The 13,868-nt window shown below is 44.7% G+C and overlaps 1 protein-coding gene and 2 pseudogenes across 1 annotated transcript; 1 reads left to right on the top strand and 2 right to left on the bottom strand.

Moving 5' to 3' along the window:
* Positions 1 to 4,149: 4,149 nt before the first annotated feature.
* LOC147823801 (integrin alpha-5 pseudogene) lies at positions 4,150 to 4,694 on the bottom strand (annotated as a pseudogene).
* On the bottom strand, positions 4,561 to 6,151 carry LOC101707840 (integrin alpha-5 pseudogene; annotated as a pseudogene).
* A 4,808-nt stretch (positions 6,152 to 10,959) lies between these two features.
* LOC101726033 (schlafen family member 5) lies at positions 10,960 to 12,171 on the top strand. Its single transcript, XM_004921205.3, is given in 3 exon segments — positions 10,960 to 11,551; positions 11,553 to 11,774; positions 11,776 to 12,171. Coding segments are annotated over 3 exon segments (1,026 nt in total). The 5' UTR covers positions 10,960 to 10,988; the 3' UTR covers positions 12,017 to 12,171.
* The last annotated feature ends 1,697 nt before the right edge of the window (positions 12,172 to 13,868 follow it).

Raw genomic sequence — 13,868 nt, 5'->3', positions numbered from 1 at the left:
CTAGTTCCATACCCTTCCCCACATGGTGGAAATGTAGTTTGTGTTCAACTGTGTGACATAATCTTTGCAATTTTCTTGGGAAAGTCTTCCAAGCAAAATGGATATGGTGACTATAAATAAGACCAGCTCAAAGTATTTCAAGCAAAAAATGATCAGTAGATGCACATATCTTGGCCACTCAGGGAAAGAGCTGACATTGTATGACCCAGTGGTTCAAATTTCATCACCAATATTACTCTATATGTCTTTTTTCCTTCGAATCTCTCCTCCTCAAATCTTGGATCTGCTTACTCCCAGAGGTGTGAGTGCTCCTCAGCCTCACTGCCTGCTGTTCAAGCTCTTTGCCCTCTTGTCCCTGCTCCAGTGTCAGGGCAGACCCCCAGAAAGGAGCTGGAACATTGAGAAAGTATTTGTTTGATTTTATTTTCTCTGATTCTCAAATACCATCTCCTGTCACCATTGGTGGCCAAATCTCAGGGCCCTGGTAAGGCTAAGATTCTCTGCCTTAGGTGCATGTGTCTGAAGATCTCAGCCACAAGAAATAAAGAGAGGGAGAAAGACTTTTTTGGGTGGAGGGAGAGGCAGAGACAGAGACAGAGATATTTGCAGAAACAGAGGCTTGATTTCCTACTTACTTCTTGCCCCTTACCCACAGACACCCTTTCCCCAGGTCCAGTAGGAGGGCAGGGTGGCCCTGAACAGTTCAAACAGCAACCCACAGTCAGGTAGAAGACTGATCCCACTACAGTAAAATGGCAAATGCCACTGGAAAGAGGACCTTACTTTTTTATATACCAGTATGTCACTGTGGCACTGATTACTGGAGTTCCGAGAACTCTAGGATGTTTTCCTCTTAGTATTGAAATCTAAAATCCAGTATATCTGCATACCAAGGTAATAGATTTCCTCATAGTTCATAAACATGAAAGATTTCGGAGGAAGCAGACATAGTATGAGCCAAGTTTCTGAGATCCACGCAAGGTAGGTGAGTTTTGGATCTTGGATGCAAACTGTTCCCTGAGATTATTTACAAGGGGATGATTGTCTGTGAGCCCACAAGTGCCTTCCAAGTCCTGTATGACTGGGGAGGGCAGGACCCCGGCTACCCCACAGAGCCCAGTGTATACCTCACAAAGCCTCACTGGACTCTGAGGGACCCAGTCTAGAAGTCAGGGCGTGTGAAAAGAGCTCTCCTCTCCCATTCCTTTGTGGGAACTAGAGAGGAATCTCTAGGGCAGAGTGTGAGGCACAGAGTGGAGCAGTTGGAGGGTGGCCTGAGAGTGCTTCTCCCTGGGATCTGGGAAGGGAGCATTAGGACTCTTCAGGATGAAGGTTAGACTGCTTTTGTGGATTTAGTTGGTAGGGGTGTGTGTGTGTGTGTGTGTGTGTGTGTGTGTGTGTATTTTAAATACCTGGATACAAAGCCTAGGACACCTACCCTCCCCCCAAAAGAGTCCTGTGACATTCTGCCTTCTTCCATTTGTTCATTCTCAGAAATCTACCATTGGGCTTGGGGACATCAGGCTGGGGGACTTCCCCTCAGTCAAAGTGCAAATGTTGTCAGTTTTTCAGGTCACACCCTTGCTGAAGTGAGGATGGATGATGACGATGTGATGGATGGGTGAATCATAACCATCTTGACTACACTGAATTACACAGAGGTGGCAACACCTTTTTCACTTTCTGTACCACATAGGAGATTCATAAAGAAAATCTTATATTGAAAAAGAAAAAACAACCCACAGTAATGGGGGCTGCAGCAAGAAAGGAGCAACAGCTGCTTGGTGCCACAGGAAACTACCAGCAGGTGGTGATTACCTACATGTGTTGGCTGGGATAAGAGGGTACCTGTTCCCCATAGTTTCTAGGGATAGAGTAAGAATTCCTGCTTCCAGGCCAGTAGGAAAGGCCAGTTCCCAAGCAAGCCAGGGTCCTGGGTAAAAAATGTTAACTCACATGAAACACAAACTCTGAAGCAATTGAATGAAAGCACGGGTTTTATTATCTTTGTGCATCTGGGAGAAGAGGGACCAGCTCTTCCTGCTGAAGGGTCAGCAAAGCAGATCTTTTAAGTGTATTCCTTTCAGGAAAGAGGGTCAGTTTCAATGTCTTTCAGAGCACATCAGGTAGTCAAATAAGCCAGCAGGACTAAAGACTTGAGCAGTTAGTGATTACTTTCATACGATATAATAATGTTCTCTGAAGCCCAGGTGTTTTATACAATTCTCCTTTGCGAGACATAACCTTTGAGAAGACAATCTGTAAAATTTTCAGAATTTTACAATCTGTTCTACTCTCCTGCAGCTATAAAATGTTAGAGGGACATTACCTGCTTATCTTGCTGAGCTTGTTGCTATTGTTCTTCATACAGACCTATATTTTTCAGGGCTGAGTGCTGTGGTTTCACTAGTAATTTAGGAGAACAGAAATGTCTGAAGTTTGAATTCACAGCTTAGAATACACAAAGAAAAGATCAGGATGGAACTAGTATTATCATATGGACTGGAGCCTGTGATGTTTCATTCCTACAGAAGGGCCATCAACACGGGTCTCTAGAACACAGGTTCTATCTTAGACCTGGTTTAAAAAAAATAAAGCTCTGGGACCGGGGATTTAGCTCAGTGGTTGCAAGCCTGCCTTGCAAGCTGAAGGTCCTGAGTTCGATTCCCAGTACCAAAAAAAAAAAAAAAAGCTCTGTAATAGATGGCATGCATTGTCCATTTCTTTCCAGATCTTTTTTTTTTTAGAAATCAAACAAAATCATGCATGTAAATTATTTAACACCACCCCTACCATCAGCACACAACAGCAATTAAAACATAATAGAAAAACCCCAACTGGCAGCCTTCTAATTTAGTTCTATGGCTTTTTCTTTCATTTAATTACTTTGATTTAGGGAACCCTGGGTGAGTCTTTTGCATCATCTTCCCCACCTTCAGCTTGGAGCCGCCCTCTGCATTCTAACCTCATCTTCAATAGCCTTCCATCATCTCTTTCACCTTAGAGAAGTTGGGGGGTGGTCACAGTCCTGAAATCCAGTGGAAAGAAGCCATGAGACAGCCATCTCCTTGCCACTGGGCTGTCTGGATCTAGGATGAGTCTGGAAGGAGCGGGTGGGACGCAGACTGCAGCTCTGGTAGGGGGGGCACTGGATTGGGTTTATTGCATTTGCAACAGAGTTTAAATAAATCCCAGAAATCTGGAGCTGAGGGGAAGGAAGGGAAGGGCAGGAGAGGAGGGGCAGCGTCAGTGCAGCTGGTGGGCAGAACCCAAGTCCTGCAGGTCCATTGCTCTGCTTTCCTGGGAAGAATGACAGGGTCTGAGTCTGGAGGCTGAGGTTCCAGATCTGTTGCCATCAGGGCCTCTTCAGGGCCCTGGGCAACTCCTGACTTCTCTCAAGTCAGGGCTGATGTGGGCCTGCAGGCCCAGGTCTGGAGCAGACCCACATGTAGTCCTGCATCTGCTTTGATCAGATTCTCAGTGTCTCAGACTGGGTTCCAGATCAACCCTGAGCCCCAGACTGGATCTGGTTCCATTCGAGTTCTGATTCCCCCTGGAGCTGAGTTCTGGACCAGCATCCAGCTTTGTCTAGGGTCTGTCCTGAGCTGGTCCTGGGGAAACATCCATGGTTAATGTTCTTTGTTGGCCCACCCAGGTGGGGCTGCTGCAGCTGCCAGGTCTCACTCCCCTGGTCCCGGGTTCTTAGCTGCGGCTTCTGATGGATCTTTGACAAGGCTGACAAACATCCTTGCAGGCTGGAGCTGGACAGGAAGTCCTGATGGAAAGTATGGTCCAGGAAATGGTACCCAGATTCCCTGATGATGTTTCCAAGTTGTTTTCAGAAACTCTCCAAAGTGCAAAGGTTGCAGAAAGGCTGGGGCCTCTGTCCCTGGGTCTGAGCCCTCTATCCACAAGAGAGCCTGTAAATGAGGGTCCTTCACAGTGCATGGGGGGAGGGATCCCCAGCTTCTCAACCCCCTCCCTGGCTCTGGCCCTTCAAGTATGTCTCTGAGCTAGGAAGAGGAGTTTCTCCCTGGCCCTCAGCACCTTCAGGAAGTGCCCAATCCCCTCCTGTCAGCAGTCAGCAGACTGAGATTGGAAGGACTGGATCTTCAGGACGGGGAGTCTGTGATCAGGAGGATTCAGGGATCAGGAGGTGGCCGGAGGCTTGAGCTAAGCTTTTTCCATGGCAGTGCCATATGGGAGGGAGCGTTTGAAGAATCCAAGCTTGTAGAGGATGGAGATGAGCAGAACTAGGAGCAGGAGGCCAAAAAGGACAGTTAGGATAATAATCCACAGTGGGACACCATTGCTGCCTTCTGCCTTGGTCCACTGCACGGCCATGGCCACCTTAAGTTTCTTTTGGCGCAGCTGCTAGGGCAGGATTCGGTAGGGACTCTTCAGGGCATTGTACTCAGCCTCACACTGCAGTCTGAATAGCTGCTGCTCCTTCTGCTGGAAGGTCTTGGTCCAGACTCGGAAATGCAGCTGCAGACTTAGGCTCTGCTGCTGAGGCAGTGGCCCAAGCCCACAGTGCAGCCTGAAACACTCAGCTTCTGGGCATTTCAGAACCTGTGGTCCGGAGGAGGCAGGCTCTGGCCTGGAGCGTCTCGTCTCTGCAAGTGGTGTGGGGACTCCTCAGGATCCAACTCCAGGCCCTGTAGGTTGGGGGTGTAATTGGTGGTGCAGTTGCTTCATTCCTCTGGGTTGAACATGGCAGGGAAGATTGTGAGTGAGGCACTGGCAGACACCATGGGGCGACCCCTGTACTCTACAGCCTTGTCCACACCAAAGAAACCCACAATCAGATCAGGATATCCATCGCTACCCAAGTCTTGGCCTCCTCAAAGAGCACAGCCAAAGAAGTCTGGGGTGTGGCCCACTGCCCACAGGGGCTGAAGAACCTGGGAAGGCTTAAGAGCCCAGCCCACCTGCAAACACTGCTCCCTGCTGGGTCTCCCCACCAAAGGGAGTCCCAATGGCCACATCATTGTAGCCATTCCGGTCCAGGTTTCCCAGTGGGGTCAGGGAGCTGCCAAATTGGCCAAACTCATCATGGCCAGTGACAGTAAGGGTGGGCGTGGGGTCCATGGTGGCCGGGTGTTGCAGGTAGATATAAACTCTGCCCACCTCCTGAGGTCACCCATCCACTGTCCACTCCCTGAGCAGGGGCGCCCCCACCAGCAGGTCATCCAGCCCTTCCTCATTGATGTCAGTGGCAGCCACTGCACAGCCAAAGTAGGAGGCCATCTGTTCCCCTGAGAAGTTGTAGAGGGACTGATGTCTGAGCCATTAAGGATGGTGACGTAGCCATAGGTGAGGTTCCCTTTGGGCACAACAGCGACAAAATCTTCTGTGTCTGTCTGCAGCTGCCCCTGGACCAAGATGATCAGGTACTCAGGGTAGAAGGAGTTGGAATCGCTCCTGAGTGGGGACAGGATCTGGCCTTGCCAGAAGCAGTTCCCTGGGCCACCCAGTACCACACCGCAGGTCTTGGTCATCTCAGCACTCAACCCTTCTTGGCAGAACTGAACCGAACCAAACCGAACCCTGAGCAGCAAGGTGCATACTCCAGGATCCGGGTGAAGTTGCCTGTGGAGAGGTAGCAGATGCCCACATGGTGGCTCAGCGGCTCCTTCTCTGTGCGCTAGCTATACAATGGAGCATATGCCAAGATGGAGGAGCTATGGGCTCTGATTGTAGCCCTGAACCACTTCAAGGACTTGTACTCCACAGGCTCCTGTGCTGGACAATGAGGACTCCAGGATCCGGAGGCCTTTGGTGTCAAATCCGAATGACATGCACTGCCCGGGGCTGGCGCTCCAGGGACAGAAGTAGACAGCACCACCCTGCATCCCTCCCGGCTGACTAGTGCTAGCCTTGGGTGCCCCCACCAGCTCGCGGACTCCATCGGTCCTCGGCCGGTAAAACTCCACCGAGTAGCGGAAGAAGGAACCCGGGGACCCAGAGAGCACTGCTGGGGCCTCCGCGTCTAAGTTGAAGCCCCCCCACCCCGGGGCGGCGGCGTCTGGAGCAGCAGGAACAGCAGCAGTAGCAGCCGAGGCATCGCGGGTCGATGCCGGGTGCCCCAGCGCGCCTGCAAGGCACGGAGGGGGGATCCTGGCGTCCCGCTCCCCATTGCGCCCACTCTTTCCTGTTCTAAACTTCCCAGAGGCGAAAGACTCAATGCGGGGAGAAGTTTGCAAAACTCCCGACTGTGCCCACCCCCTCTGCCGGCCGAGGTAGGTGGCTGGCTGGGGCGGGGGGCGGGGGGGGGGCGCGGGCGGGGCGGCGCCATTCCGGGGTCTTCGGAGCGCCGAGCTCTTTCCAGACCTTTAAGGTAATAATATTTACAAATTTTAAAAAATCAAAGTTGTACATGTGCATAGTGTTAAAAGTTAAATAGTTCTAAAAGGCTTGGTATAAAATCAGCAATCTTCCATCCCATCCTCTTTCTGCTGCCAGGGTAGATAGACTATTTTGATGTTTCTTCTGGTATTTATCTCTAAATGGTGCAGCTTTTGATTTTAAGTAGATTTTTATCTGTTTCCAGAAGGTTTAGCTTAGTTACACTCCTTCTCTGTCACCTTCTTCCCACATCCTGCCAATATGATGTTATCATTTTGGGTTAGAACCATGCTCATGGTTTACCTTGGCATGACCATTCATATGGGCATGGTACAGGATCTTTTAATGATGTTGGTTACTTTGTGATGTTATTGGTGTAGTTTTCTTGTTTTCAGTGGCTAAATATTGGCCGCAGCAAGGCTGTTTGTCCCTCACAGATGTTTTTCAGCCCTAAGGTTGATTGCAAAGATGAGGTCTACTTTGCCGATCCTTGAGGTCAACACGGTGGTAAATAAATTCCAAAGCCCCACTTGGCCCTTCATTTTGGTTGATCCAAACAATTGTTCATTGGATTTTCTCCTCAGGGTCTGTAAGACCCCCAAGAGGGCCCCATGCTCTGCTGGCCACACCCAGTGAAAGTCTGCTGGTAGTTCCTTAACCCTGTGTTCCATTTCTCATTCATATCTTGGACATTTACAAAAGGAGAACAGAAACATCTTTGCTGTGGTATCTTAAATTAACAGTTTTTAGGGCTGGGGATTTAGCTCAGTGGTTCTGCCATCCACCATGGCAGAACTGAGTCCATCAAGGCACCATATCCTTGAATCTCCCAAACTGTCATCTAAATAAGCCTCCTTATCTTTTTAATTAGTCTGCATCAAGTATTCCATTATAGTGACAAGAAGCTGATTAATATACACACTTGAACAGAGAAATATGTTCAAAATGTAAAGAACTGCACTTTAATGGTGAATCTTGGGGCCTGCAGGAGAGTCAGTGATCTAGGCAAAAGAGGGAGTGCATGTTTGCCCAGGGTCCTCTAAATTCCCCAAGCAGCAGGTGGGAACTGGTTAGAAGTGCTGGATATCAGACCTGCATTTTTTTTTTTTGCAGTACTGGGGATCAAACTCAGGACCTTGTGCCTGTCAGGCAGTCGTGGGACCTCTGAGCTACATCCTTGTCCTGAGATCTGCATTTTTAAACAAGATCTCCCAGTGATTCATATAGACCTTATAGATAACAAAATAAATAGACAATGTGGCAGAGCAGTGTAATACATTTTCCACCTCCATCAACATGGGAAAATTCTGTACTTTGAGCACTGAATCACTGAGGTTGGTTCTTGATCTTAAATGGCCACAGTGCACACACACAAAGTGCCTTGGCTTATTTCCTTTTTGGGGGAGGAATGTGCTTACTTAAATTATTTGTTGTTGATTTTTAAAATAATCAACTTTATTACTTAAGTTCACAGCAAAACTGAATGGAGAGGAGTGAGTTCTCATATACCTTCTGTCTCCAGACAAGGTCAACCTCTCGGCTGTGATAGCCCACAACATAATGATACTTTTCTTACAACTGAGACTACACCACACCCATACATCATAATCATCCAAAATCTGTAGTGTAATTAGTGTTCACTCATGGTGGTATACAGGCTATGGTTTTTGACAAATGCAAAAGGACATGTATCTATCATTGTAAAATCATACAGATTAGTTTTTTCACTGCCATAAAATTCCTCTGAGTACTATACCACTGCTGTTATTTTTTGATCTTCAATGGGAGTGGCACACATAGGAAGTATAAAATCAGTTTCGTTTTAGTGAACATTAGAAAGTTTCTCCAGCTGTTATAGAAGCTATGTTTTGTTTTTGTTTGAGAACCTCAGAATAAAAGGAAGTGCCAATATGTGAACACAGCATACGAAAGTCAAGTAAGGGTGAGTCCATTTCCAATGTGACTTCTTGTGCCTCATGATAGAAAACCTGGGTTCTTTCATCCATGGACTTTCACCCATTTTGCTTTCAAATTTGAAACTACTTTGCAATTATTTCCTTTTCCCAGAAGCAGTTTATAAAGTAAAGCCTCAGTGACCTTTAATCCAGTCACATCTAATTAAATTCATTTGTTTAGAGTTTATGAAACCTAAAATACGTACTTCATCGCTGCGTGAATTTATTCATATTTGATATGGTATAAGTAAAATCACTTTATAAAGTATTTCCTATGAGTGCTTATATTATGTTTTAACTGAGTTTCTATTTTCATCTTACTAAAATAAGATCACATTAATTCTGAATTCAAAGTGTTAAGAACACTAGCGTCCATGAATCCTTACCATGTTTCAATGTGTTCATTGTTAACTCATTAAATCTTCGTAATTCTGAGACTTGTATTCTTTTTTCTGGTATCAGGGATCAAATTCAGGAGTTTGCGTTTGCGAGGCAGGCGCAGTGCCACTGAGCTAAATCCCTGGCCTGAGACTTGTATTCTTCACAGTCAAAAAAAGTCAGACTTGGGCCGGGGATTTAGCTCAGTGGTTTCGCCGCCTGCTGCGCAAGCTCAAGGACCCGATTTCGATACCTGGTACCAAAAAAAAAAAAAAAAATTCCCCCTAATATATACCATTCAAAAAAAAAAAAAAGTCAGACTCAAAGAACGACTTACCCAAGGTTTCACAGTGCCAAAAATATCCAGACTCTGAGATCTATGCTTCCACTACTGGACCACACTCTATAGTTCTTGCAGACCTCATTTGAAAGAGTTCCCAGAAAAGCCTATACATTTTGTATTGGCTGAAGACATTTCCTGCTATAACATATACAGGCCTCTTCCACTTATGATGGGGTTTCATCTTGATAAACCCATTGTTAAGTTGAAGATATCATAAGTCGAAGATACAGTATTTATCACACCTAATCTCCCCAACATCACACCTCAGCAGCACAGTACACTGTACAGTATCAGTTGATTACCCTCCTGATCATGTGGCTGACTGGGAACTGTTGCTACTGCTACAGCCTGGCATCCCGAGTACTGTACTGCATATTGCTAGCCTGGTTAAAAGTTCAAAATTCAAAATTCAAAATATGGTTCCTACTGAATGTGTATTACTTACATCAATGTAAAGTTTAAAAATCATAAGTACTGGGGATTGAACTCAGGACCTTGTGTTTCTGAGGCAGGTGCGGTTCTACTCAGCTAAATCCTCAGCCCTACCATGTGCACTTCTTGCCCCTGCATAAAGCGTTGTGTGGTCGCCAACCACACAGACTTTACCTAGCCATTTAGGGCAAAAACAACTGGTGATCTGTAACAAAACAGACTTAAATAGAAAACAAATGACAGACAAACTTACAAAGTTTCAACTGCAGTTGCATCTAACGCCAAAGCAACTGTTTTTAAAGTTTTATCAGAGAATGAGTTTGCAACTGCCAAAAGGTCATTGTTTATATTTTAATACTGATACCTCAAACCCTAGTGAGTATGTATTTCATGACCCTCCAAGAAAATAGTGACAGATGCCTGAGCTCTGTGATATTACCTTTCTCACTCAGCAGTAATCAGTTATCACTGTGGCTTGTATACTTGAATCTGGTAGAAAATCAGCTTTCCTCAGACTTCCTAACTTTGGAGTCCTAAAACGATCAATTTTATGGTCCTGTAAGGCCAAGACTAGATTTGGGATACAGGTAAATTTTTCAAGGACCTACCATTCTAGTGGCAGTTCTTGGCAGGTTGGACATATGGCTCTTCCTGGTAATATCCTAACATCAGTCTGAGCTCTTTTGGCTAATGTTTGCCGTGTGTACCCATGATTTACTACCTACTGGATCTTCTTTTCCTCCCCTGGAGTCATGCACTCTTTTTGCATGACTTGGTTTTATGCAGTTACTATGCAGCAAGCTGAATGTGGACCAAACTGCATTCTGGTGCTGAGGTGCTCTACTCAATCTTGCCTATGTATGTTTGTTCTAGCTGAAACTACCCCTTGTGGCCCCTACTCAGAGAAACAGAGCTAGTATGTACATACACATGCATACACATTTATGTATCTATTTATGTACACACGTAGATTTTACCAGATGGGAATTAGATCAGGGGTTGCTAGAGATCTGTTTCATAGCAACAGTGTTACATTAACAATGCAATTGTATTTGTTACATCCAACTGGACTACAAAATAATACAAAAATTACCCAGGTCTCAGTGAGAGGAGAAAAACAGAGCCAAGAAAAACAATAACCATCAATACATCTCAGAGACACTGCTGATCAGGAAGCTTTTCTGGTTACATTCCAGCTCCAGCCTACAAGTATCATTATAAAATGTTCCATTTTCTACAGGTGACCCAAAAGGCCTTGCTACTCAGAGAACTTGGCAAAAATGGTATTACAGCAGAACATAACCTCATGGTCATTTTCATGCTGCAGTGGACATTCATCAGACTTAGCTCCTGCACCTGTTCTATATACTTCATTCTTGAACAAATCTATGTGGAATAAGTGAAATGACCTTCTTCAGAGGGATGGGTCTGCAATTGTTCCTTTTCCTGCCTCCTTTATTCTTATCCTATTCCAACGATTCTATCTTTCTTGTTTTAGGAGAACATTTCAGGATAATCAGCCAGGAGCCAAAATGAGTCTCAAGATTGATTTGGAAACCAACTTTGCTGAGTGTGTTATAGATACAGGAAAAGCCACTCTTGGGACTGAGCAAAGATTGAGAATGAACCCTCTATTTTGTGAGAAACAGAATGAAGCTATCTTGCAAGCAGTATGTGCTCTGCTGAATTCTGGTGGGGGAGTGATCAAGGCTGAGATTGAAAATGAAGATTATCATTATAAAAGTCATGGAGTAGGGTTGGATCTGCCTCCACTTTTCGGAAGCCACTTAGATGAGATGCAACAGGGAAACCTCTTTTTAATATTTTTGAAATCATGGAACAAAAGGGCCTCTGGTTTAGGACTCGCCACTTTGTGCTCCAGTTTGTACCAGAGGCTTGGAACATCTACTGAGGTCATGGATTCTCAGGAAGCACTGGCATTCCTTAGAGGGAAGACTCAGCCTCCTATGAATAATTCTGATCATAACTTGTTAAGTCCACAGGTAGCTGGGGTTAGTGTACTAGTTGAAGGTGACATGAGGAACTTGGCAAATGCTTTATTTAATAGACCTCAGCTTTAGTACCTGGAAAACCTCTACTGAGTCCAGCAATGTTGAATTCCAAATGTTTTCAACAGACCTGCTACAACATGTAAAAGAGACACTTCTCAAGTATGTTTCTGCATTTGCCAGTAATGAAGAAGGATATGTCTTCTTCAGTGTGCACAATGAGACTCACCAAGTTGTTGGATGTGAAAAAGAGAAAATAAATCCTGTCACCTTGTGGGATTCTATTGTTGGCTGTATAAAGAAGTTGCCATCATTTCTGAACACAGAGCCATAACATTCAATATGACATCAACTTCCTTGAAGTACTCAGTGAGGAGACCCTCCATGGATATATCATTGCAGTCAAAGTGGACCCATTCTGCTGTGCAGTATTTGCCAAAGTGCCTAGCTCCTGGCAGGTGAAAGACAACTCAGTGAGACAGCTGGCCACAAAGGAATGGGCAGCTTGGATGATGGAAGCTGACCCAGGACAGGATTCAAGACCAAACTGATTGTAATGTGTGCTGAAGGGGGATTGGGAAGAGAGGAAAGGGAGATGTGGAATTCTTTGAAATTTGGGGAAAGAGAGTCTCTTTTGAGTTGCAGATGCCTGACATTAATTCCTAGAGATGCAGTGGTGGGTCATTCCCCTTCCCTCCCCCTAGTCACCTTGAAGATTCTGCACTCAACAGTTGCCCTGAGCTGGTAGCCACACTAGAGGTTGGTGCAGGGGCCAGTTTGATCCATTTATTTCTATTATCACATCCTTTCTTATGTTGATATGAAAGTTTCTTTCCAATTTAGGCTTTCACAAAATTCCTTTTTCACATGTACAGATGTGTCTTTTATCTTCCTGCCACTTTCCTCTAACTTCCTGTTCTTGTCTTGTCCCTTGGATTAAATATTCTCTTTTCTTTTTTTCTCTGTCTTTTTATTCCCTTCTCTTCTTTCCTTTCCTCCACCCCCCCCCCCCCACTTTCCCTTCCCTTTTGGACTTTTTCTTCTTATTTTATATTATCTCTTACACGTTTTGGTCCTTATTTCTCTTTTCTTAATTGCCTCAATTCCACTTTATTTTACTTTATTTTTTAAACTGACACAGAAATTGTGCTTATTTATGGAACGTTTCAATTTTAGTTGTTTTGATGTATGTATACATTGTGTAATGCTCGAATCAATGCTCAAATATATGTCTTATCTCCTCAGACATTTATCATTGCTTGGTAGTAAAAAGATATGAACTTATTTCTTCTAGATTTTTGGAAATATCTATATATTCCATTCCCATTTTTAATCCAAAACATGCAAACCATGTGATGCTATCTGTGACTGATAAGCTAAGGAGTAATGTTGCAATTTGCAACTACTTTGGGAAGGGGAAGCTAAGATAAAATTAAACAAAAGAAAATCAGTGGTAACTTCTTCATAAGTCCAGAAAAAATAAAGTGCATTTCAGAATCTATCTTCTCAGAAATATATATCCATTAACTGTCACATCTTCTAATCATATTTCTTTTTTAAAAATAGCATTCTAAAATATTAAAAAAAGTTTTGTTTCAATATATTAAAATTAAAGATTAACAATTGTTCATCCACATGATGTTCTTCCCCCCTGCCCCAACCTCACTAAACTTTCCTGAGCTGACCTGGGTTATAAACACAAATATCTGTGGGCTGTGGTTGTGAGTTGTAATTCAGCTCAGTTGGAAATTGGGATCTGTCTTTTTGCATATTGAGTTCTTGGTTCTTGTTTCCTAAGATCCTTCCAGGTTTCCCCAGATGGTCCTTGAGCTGAGTTTGTCATCTGCCACACCCAGAAGCAGGACTGTATGCACACATAAGAATTTGGAAAGTCTGGAAAAACAGCAGAAAAAGTACTTTCCAGGTAATTTTTCTTCTCTGATTGCCTTGGAACATGCAAACTACTCTCATCTTCATTATTTAAAAAGAACTCGAGGGGCAACCCATTTTCTGGTCCCCCTTCTGTCTCTCTTTGATGGAAGCTTTCTTTCTCTCAATAAATTTTTCCTACTCTTAACCTCTGTTGTTCCTAGAATTCATTCTTCAATTTTAGAGAACACGAACTTGCACTTCAGATATCTAGCAGGCGGCTCCTGCACCTGCAAAGAGTGCAAACGCACCCTTTCCAAGAAGATCTGCGGCTCCTGCTGCCTCATGGGCTGTGACAAATGTGCCCAGGGCTGCATCTGCAAAGGGGCATCTGAGAAATCCAGCTGCTGCACCTGATTGCACTGAGCCCTACTCTCACCTGTACATGGAAGCACAGAAACCAACCTGGAATTTTGTTTTTTGTTTTGTTTTGTTTTTTATGACTATCACCCATTTGCTGAGTTCCACTTTTTA

The sequence above is a fragment of the Heterocephalus glaber genome, unplaced genomic scaffold (assembly GCF_053883595.1).
Source record: "Heterocephalus glaber isolate CG9 unplaced genomic scaffold, H.glaber_assembly_v1.0 deba00001564, whole genome shotgun sequence".
In the NCBI taxonomy this organism is placed as follows: domain Eukaryota; kingdom Metazoa; phylum Chordata; class Mammalia; order Rodentia; family Bathyergidae; genus Heterocephalus; species Heterocephalus glaber.
The sequence above is the reverse complement of the archived record's forward strand: the minus strand, read 5'-3'. Positions and strand labels throughout refer to the sequence as shown.